At 47.2% G+C, this 9,174-nt stretch overlaps 1 protein-coding gene across 1 annotated transcript; it reads right to left on the reverse strand.

Moving 5' to 3' along the window:
* Positions 1-8,211: 8,211 nt before the first annotated feature.
* LOC309890541 (olfactory receptor 14C36-like) lies at positions 8,212-9,174 on the reverse strand (the record flags this gene model as incomplete). The annotated part of the gene is made up of 1 exon (XM_082784969.1): positions 8,212-9,174. The coding sequence occupies one exon, from the start codon at positions 9,172-9,174 to the stop codon at positions 8,212-8,214; it is 963 nt and encodes a 320-aa protein (XP_082641095.1).

The raw sequence follows: 9,174 nt of genomic DNA on the forward strand, positions 1-9,174 counted from the left end.
GTAGGCAGGAAGCGCACTTTTGTGGTGTTGCAGAGCTGCTGGGCACATTGCACGGGGTGCTCTGACAGCCTTTGTGTCCTTCTCCATGCTGCCTTAGGAGCTGCTTCTTTCTCAGGAACAGAGTAGCCAACAGAGGTGAGACAGATACTCTGAGTTCATGAAAGGTATCAAAAAGCTGTTTCTAAGAAGATGACTGATATGGGGAAGGCAGGAGGAGCCTGGCCAGGAGAGATGTGAGATTTGGGAGAGGAAAGAAGAGCTTGGATAGCAGAAGGTAATGATTTTGGAGAAGTAAGAATATTCAGGTAATGTTGATCCCACCATAAAGCTGACTTAAAGCAGTCATGTGAGGCCCTTACCCTTTTTTAACCTGTTACATTAATAACTAAATCTAAATGCCACTCTACACGCTGACAGGAATCCACTGCTTTAATTTTGACCATAATATCCCTTGAATCCAAAATTAGTCCATAACCCCTTTCCATTACCTTTCCTCTCATGCTCACCCTGATTCCTTCCCTTAACACAAAACATGTTCCACAGTAGCACTGTGTTCAATTTCAAGTTGGTGATGGCAAAGTTGAGAGCCCTTGAGTAAGGATTAAGGGATGTACAAATAAAGAGATGTCGTTGTGGGAGTCCAGCTGGAGGAATGTGACTGTGGAAGTGACTGTGAGGTCACTTCTGTCTCTGCAGTTGATAGGGCAGCAGCAGGAACGTTGCACAGAAAGGGACTGTGAGGTCACTTCTGTCTGAAGTATCCGAAAGGTCACACTTCTACCTTGGATCTGTACTTTTCAGCTGACATCTGCCAGTGGTCCTGGTAGGCCAGCAGAAGGCACCTGTTTGGCATGCTGACTGTGGGATCCCCTCTGCCCACATACCCAGGAGGACCCAGACAGGAAGAAGGCCCGCATATGGGTTGTCCTGTCCCTTCTACTTGAGTCCATGACTGGACAGCAGCAGGCACAAGGCTTGAGTGTGTCTACAGAAAAAGCTGTAAGGTCAGCAGCTGGACCATGGCTTAGAAGATGCTGGTGACGTGACTGCTGTCTGGTTAGTTGACAGGCCACAAGAAGGCCGATGGGTTGGGATGCCTACTTTAGGAGTGGTTTCCACCCTGATGGAACTTTCTTTGGTAGTAGGAAAGAGCAGGAGAGGAAAACCTTCCAGAAAGTGCACCTTGGAAGGTTGGCACTGGCCATGAAGAAGACAAAAGGTCCCTCAAAAAGTTGTGCTGTGGTGCTAGAGGTCACCCAAAGAGTATCTTTGATCAGACCATGGGTTTGTGTTTGAAGGAACAGCTGGTGAGGGTTGACGAGACATTGGTGAAACCAAAGAAATGCCAGGATGTGAGCAAGGTGGTGAACAGAGATGGGTGTCTGCAGCCTTCAGGGAAATAGGACAAAGTGTGTGGCAGCACAGGGAAGTCTGGAGGCAACAAGGAGGTGGGTGCTGGAAAGAAGAGAAAGCCCCAGCAGCCCTGATATTTTTGTCCCCTTGGATAGAGCTTCTGAGGAGATGAGATACAGTCATTGCAAGGGGGCTCATTGCTTTCTTGAGACCCTGTGCAGAGGCAGGGAGGTGTCATACCATTGTTCTTCTTGAGGCATCACACTGCCCACCACATCCCACAGACCCCAAGCAAGAGCCCAGAGCCAGACATGGGGGTGCAGGACATTCCCTTCCAGTGGCTGGAGTCAGGACCTGGCCCTTTTACTTCAGCACAACAAACCCAAACTTTTCTCAGCACAGTGCTTTGCCAATCTGTAATCATGGCCTCCAATTATCTGCCCTAACAAGTCCCTGAGGAGAATCTCTTGGTAATGGCCCTCAGTGGGACCCATTAATACTCCAAGTCACTTCAACCTTTCCTTCTGACTTTACTTGCTCAAGCAATTTCATCATTCTCCTCTCAGTACCTGATGTTCACAGACTAAGCACCAAAATCCACCATGGAACTCATTAAAAGGCAGAAACACCCAAGGAACCGTGTCTTCCAAAGTTTTATTCAAGTCTTCAAGACTTGGAGAACTAATTGGAGAGCTTTCATGGTGCAGTTAAGGAGGAATACTTCAGAAAGCACCTAATAAACATCTCTTCTAATTTTAAAGGGTGATTTTTGTTGCATTTCAGTTTTGAGCATCTTTCTTCAATTGATATTAATCCAGGGCTTCTCCTATGGAGACATCCATAGGGAGGAAAAGCAGACTCTTGAGGTCTGACAGTGGACAACCTTGCTCCTCACCACCCCAACCCTGACACTTCTTTCATAGAATCATAGAATCATAGAATATCCTGAGTTGGAAGGGACCCTTAAGGATCATCAAGTCCAACTCTTGACACCGCACAGGTCTACCCAAAAGTTCAGACCATGTGACTAAGTGCACAGTCCAATCTCTTTTTAAATTCAGACAGGCTCGGTGCAGTGACCACTTCCCTGGGGAGCCTGTTCCAGTGTGCAACCACCCTCTCTGTGAAGAACCCCCTCCTGATGTCAAGCCTAAATTTCCCCTGCCTCAGCTTAACCCCGTTCCCGTGGGTCCTGTCACTAGTGTTAATGGAGAAAAGGTCTCCTGCCTCTCGACACCCCCTTACGAGGAAGTTGTAGACTGTGATGAGGTCTCCCCTCAGCCTCCTCTTCTCCAGGCTGAACAGGCCCAGTGACCTCAGCCGTTCTTCATACGTCTTCCCCTCAAGGCCTTTCACCATCTTCGTAGCCCTCCTCTGGACACTCTCCAACAGTTTCATGTCCTTTTTATACTGTGGTGCCCAGAACTGCACACAGTACTCGAGGTGAGGCCGCACCAGCGCAGAGTAGAGAGGGACAATCACCTCCCTTGACCTACTAGCGATGCCGTGCTTGATGCACCCCAGGATACGGTTGGCCCTCCTGGCTGCCAGGGCACACTGCTGGCTCATATTCAACTTGCTGTCTATCACGACCCCCAGATCCCTCTCTTTTAGGCTGCTCTCCAGCGTCTCATCGCCCAGTCTGTACGTGCAGCCAGGGTTTCCCCGTCCCAGGTGCAGGACCTGGCACTTGCTCTTATTGAACTTCATGCGGTTGGTGATCACCCAGCTCTCCAACCTATCCAGATCCCTCTGCAAGGCCTTTCCACCTTCATTTGAGTCCACAACTCCTCCAAGTTTGGTGTCATCAGCAAACTTGCTCGAAATACCTTCTATTCCTACATCCAGATCGTTTATAAAAAAATTGAAAAGTACCGGCCCTAAAATGGAGCCTTGAGGGACCCCACTGGTGACCACCCACCAGCCTGACGCAGCCCCATTTACCATAACCCTTTGGGCCCTGCCCGTTAGCCAATTGCTCACCCATCGTATGATGTTTTTATTTAGCTGTATGGTGGACATACATAGTTATATCTAGTTATAGAATTAAGCCTTCAAAAGTAGAGCTCAGAAGGGAGCTCTAAAACACTTCAATAATAAACAGACTAATTAGAATAAACAGGCTTCTCAGCCATATTACCTTTTATTGATGTGGGAATGAACATCTCTTGAGCCATAAGGGGATAATCATGGAGGCGACTACCTTAGAAGCACCACCACAATACCACAGTCAAACTGTTGATTCATCCGGTCTCATATCCTGCCTCCAGTGGAGGTCAGTGCCAACTGCAGCAGAGGAAGGCAAAAACAACTAGACAGTTTAATGAGGATCCTATTGAAGTTTCATTTCAAAAAAAAAAAAAAAAAAAAAAAAAAAAAAAGTTGTAACTGGGCTCTAATGAAGACAGAGTGAAGGTGTTTTCAGGTTTAATTTCTACGTCAAAAATGTTTTCTAGTGCAGAACATTTGTATGAGTCTTTGACCAGTCAGTCTCCAGAAGCCATTTCATTGAATCTACCCTTTGTATGTTTGCATTACTGTTCTTCATTCAGTGTCTTCATCTGCATTGACACTGCCCTCAAATTAAAGCAAAAATGCAATGAAGGACTTCTATGGAAAGTTCAGGAATCAGAGCTTCAAGCTGATGGAAGTGATTCAACTGGTTGCCTCTCATTAAATGCTCAGAGAAAGAGCTGTTATGCTTCTTTAAATAATCTGTTCTTTCACGAGTAGAATAATAAATAAATAAATAAATAAATAAATAAATAAATAAATAAATAAAAATGCTCCAGTCATTAGCATTTTCTTTCCAAAAAGGAAAACAGATCAACTTATGTCAATGCACGGTCAATCATCATCATAATAGTACCAGCTTGAGCAGATCAGAACTGAAGGATAAAAATATATTTTGTTTTGTTAAATGATTTGGTAAGGGATAGGTTTGTTTTGTTTTTTGTTTCATAAATATACATGAGAACGGGAGAAAAAGGAAAGGGGAAAAAAATATATATCCTCATTAAGAAATATTGGTCTAGTGTTTAGAAAAGAGGAGGAGGAGGGAGGATGGTATTTCGGTTCCCAGTTCAGATGAGGCTCTGGTGCGCACAAGAAATGTTAAAATAGATGAAGCCTCATGAGCCTGATTGAAGCTGGCATGTAAACAGCTGCAACACTCATAAGCTGCACATAGCTAGTCCAGTCAATAGGTCACTTTCTAGGCCTGCTTACATTACTTGAAGTACTTCCTACTTCATCTAAATGTTTCCTAGGCTTTCATACCCAAAGTAGGCTGTGAAAATGTTCCTTTCTTTCATCTATCTAAGCTGGCTAAGTAAAAGCAAAGAGACACCTCTATTCCGACCATGACCCATTGCATGGCCTACAACAAAATCCATCTGTGAGAAAATTAAAGATCCTGCCCACTTCCATGTGACCATGCTACCAGGAGACAGGAGCCCAAGGCTGTACTCAGGCATCAACCACATGTAAAGCATTCCTCACAAGCACTTCAATTTGAACAAGGGAAGAAAGCATACTTCAGTCCTCCAGCTCAAGCTGAGCCACCATGCCAGTAATGTCAGGGAAGCTCTGTTCCAGCTTAATAATATAGTGGGATTGCCCTGGAAAGTAGACAGGCTGAGTGGCTCCCTGGGAGTGAGTGGGGATTAGGTATTTATAATTAAACATAAGTAAATTTAGGGAGGTTGAAACCCACCCTAGAGGCTGTACATCCTCCTTCAAGTCTTGAAGAGCTTTCCAGTTAGAGAAACGGACAGCATCTCTCCTGTGAGAAAGACAATTTCAGAGAATTTTGCCTAACCCCCTTTAGAATCTGAAAACACTTATCACCGTGCCCTACCAATTCCATGTAAACCCAATACAACCTCCCACCTGCAAGGTAAAAGCAGAGCCCAGACGAGCACCAGCAGACCCATGAGCCGGCAATGGCAAGACACTGCTGCTGCTTTGGGGCTGCTAGCAGATGAAAACCCTGGGAAAATTGCTCAGAGCTTTTTTTTTGGCTCTTCCCTCCATGGAAGAGATAGAATAAGGAGGGTTTTGGCAGGGGGTGAGCTATTCCACACTTGTGCTTAGGTGGGAGATTAGAAACAAGCCTAGGTGTTTGCACCAAACCCAACACACACACACGCATCGCAGAGCAACAGGGACCACACTATCATGGCCCAGCTCTGCACACCCATGCATTTCCTGACAGGACACATTGGGTGACACACACGCTGGTGATTCCAGGTCCAGGGGGACTCCTCAGGGATGTTGCAGCTTGGCTCAGGGCATGTACTAACCCTACTCTGAGCTGGAAAGCTCCCCAAAGTGCTCAGTGCAGTATTTCCAGACTGTGGAGTTCAAGTAATAGTCAAACAAGCTTTGAGAATGTGCCCTGACAGCCACCTGCATAGCCATGGGCCTCCTGCTGCCACCTGAGAGCCTGAGGCACAGCTGACCTCAGCAGAGCATCCCCACCCATCTCCTCTTTGAGTCCTGTGACCTGACCACATCCATGTCACCTCACCTGCCTCCTCCATGACCAAGTGATTGCTGCAGGACCTCTCATGCCCTGCTCAGCTTCATGAGGCCAAACTGTTTCAGTTAGGTGACTAGACCACAGGAATGCAGGATTTGGGGAGTAGGTGTTCAGGTTAGGGTTTAGGGATTAGATTTTGCCTTCCAGGGTTAGTGTTTGGGCAGAGTATTAGAGGGAGGCCTGTGTTTACTGCGTTGGCTTCTAGTCTGTGTCTAGGTTGGAGATGCTGTTATCTGTTGGGATTTTCTTCAGGGCTCTGTTGAGGAATCATGTTAAGGCTGGAATTCAATGCTAGGGATGAAAGGCTGAGGAATAGGGTGAGAAATGAGCTAAGAGTGTGTACGGTAAGGCCTTATGGATTTGGGACTTGGCTAACCCACGCCAGGGGAGATTTGGGGTTAGGAGTAAGAGTAGTGGATTCCTTGCAGAGAGAGGGATAGCATTTAGGTGTTAGGGTAGGGCTTACGGTTACTGCTTAGAAATATCGCCAGGGCTTCAGCTGGATGTTTTCCTAGTAAGTGTTGCAGCAGCACAGCCTTGCCTGATCCCCTCTCACCTCTTCCAGATCTTTCCTTTCTGTTAGCCTAGTCCCTCTTCTCTCCCCCAAATTTCCCACCTTTATTCACCCAGATTTCCCCTGGCCTTCCCAAGTGTGTCACCCTGTTGGGGGCAGCTTCCTGAAAGCCTTTGTGACCTCAGAGGCTCTGCCTCCCTGCTGTTGTCCAGACAGGGGCTGGGACAGAAGTGACCTCACAGCCAGCATCCACAAGGGTCACAAGGAGGTGTTGTGCTCAGGAAGCCTCTTTCTAGCCCCCCCAGGAGTACCAGATGCATGCCCTTCACAGTCCCTCGGGTACTCTGCCTGCCAACCAGCTCATGCTTCAGAAGGTCTTCTACATTTCCAGGCTCACGTTTCCTCATGCAGCCTTTAGCAACTCCATTGCATCCTAAAGGAAATGCCCACCCATGTGTGGAAAAGTGATTCAAGAACTTTATATATACTTTGGGAAAACATATATTTTAGGCAAATTCTGCAGGGAAGGAGTTGATGTGACAGTTATGATGACTAGGATTGCTTTATTCAGATGGTATTCTAGGGGACTGTACCTCCAATGGGAAGTGAACTTTAGACTCTCTCTGTCCCACTGGAATTCATAGCTGGCTCCCTTAGGGAAGAGCTTATGGCACTTGGGCTCATTCAGGTTCATCTCACCACACCCACACTGGGTGCAGTCTCATATGGACAAGGGAAACATGGACTCATTTACTAATTACTCATTTACATGTAGTCATTTAGTGTCTATATCCAGAGGAAGAAACCATCTGTGTGAGCTGGGGCGAGAGCCCAGTGCTGGGAACAGTGGTTGCAAGGGGCTGCTCTTGGACCGTTGGCCTGAGGCAGCATCTGCCAGGGTGTCCAGAGAACAAGGTCCAAGCCCAGCCCCTGCTCTGCTGGTCCTCCCTGACTCTCCCAGGAAGACAGCCTTTCATGCTTTGGATACAGGCCGGTGAAGTCAAAATTTCATGGGTGCTGGGCACCAACAGGCAGGAATGGAATCATCCCTCCCTGCCTAAAATATGATCCTGGGACTCCTATCTTACCTGCCTGAGTCCACAGAGAAACAAGCAAAGCCAGCAACCACTTTCAAGTCCGTTTCTTTGAAATATCCATGAGAGCATCTTTGGGAGAAGAGCTGGGCTTTCAGGCACTGCCCTGAGCAGATCCCCTTTTATACTGGAGATGGTGGTATGGAGCCAGCTGTGTTAGAGAAGAGCCTCTGGCCTGTCCCTACCTGTGGACACAGGACTGCCCCACAGCAGCACAGTGAGCAAGCAACAAGAGCAATCAGTCCTTGCAGCAACACAAGAGCTCCATAGGAGAGTGCAGGAGGTGAAATGGAGAGCTGATTTGGACAGACCAAGCCCTGGGGCTCCCTGGCATTGCTGCTATGCCAGGACTCTTTTCCCCTTTACCTCTGCACACAGCCAAGTGCCACCACCTTTCTCTGAGGAAGCATCTCAGGCAAGCAAGTCACTGCAGGAACCATCTTTTTATTTAAATACACATTAAATATTTAATTGACCATTAAATGTACCTCTTTTATATTGAGTCTCAGAGTCACATGCGACATTAGGTAGCAAACTGGATGGAGAAGAAAAAGGATTTTTTTTTAATTTTTTAAAATATATCACTACATAAGTAAATCAAAAAGGAAAAGAAAGTAAAAAAAAAAAAACAAAAAAACAAAACAAAACAAAAAAAAAAAACAAAAAACAAGAAAAACAAGATATGCCTTGGCCTTTAATGAGTTACATTATGAGTGATATGCAATGGACATGCAGTTATTTGCTTCTGAAAAACCTCCAGTCATCACTTTCCACACTGCATCCTTCAGCTCCTGATTCCTCATGCTGTAGATGAGGGGGTTCACTGCTGGAGGCACCACCGAGTACAGAACTGACAGCAAAAGGTTCAGGGAGGAGGAGGACACGGAGGGGGGCTTCAGGTAGGAAAATGTACCAGTGCTTATGAAGAGTGAGACCACAGCCAGGTGAGGGAGGCATGTGGAAAAGGCTTTGTGCTGTCCTTGATGGGAGGGGATCCTCAGCACGACCCTGAAGATCTGCACATAGGACAGCACAAGGAAAACAAAACAACCAAATAATAAACAGATACTACCCACAAGAATCCCAGCTTCTCTGAGGTAGGCATCTGAGCAGGAGAGCTTGAGGATCTGGGGAATTTCACAGAAGAACTGGTCCAGGGCATTGCCTTGGCAGAGGGGAAGGGAAAAGGTATTGGCAGTGTGCAGCACAGCATAGAGGAAAGTACTGCCCCAGGCAGCTGCTGACATGTTGGCACAAGTTCTGCTGGTCATTATTGTCCCATAGTGTAGGGGTTTGCAGATGGCAACGTAGCGGTCATAGGCCATGATGGTGAGTAGGTAAAACTCCGCTGTGACAAAGACAACAAAGAAAAAGACCTGGGTAGCACAGCCTGCATAGGAAATGGCCCTGATGTCCCAGAGGGAGTTGGCCATGGCTTTGGGAACTGTGGTGGTAATAGTGCCCAGGTCAAGGAGGGCGAGGTTGAGGAGGAAGAAGTACATGGGGGTGTGGAGGTGGTGGTCGCAGGCTATGGCTGTGAGGATGAGGCCGTTGCCCAGGAGGGCAGCCAGGTAGATGCCCAGGAAGAACCCAAAGTGCAGGAGCTGCAGCTGGCGTGTGTCTGCAAATGACAGGAGGAGGAACTCAGTGGGGAAGCTGCTGTTGGACAT

The sequence above is a fragment of the Aythya marila genome (assembly GCF_965140915.1).
Source record: "Aythya marila genome assembly, contig: HAP1_HAP1_SCAFFOLD_169, whole genome shotgun sequence".
NCBI classification, from domain to species: domain Eukaryota; kingdom Metazoa; phylum Chordata; class Aves; order Anseriformes; family Anatidae; genus Aythya; species Aythya marila.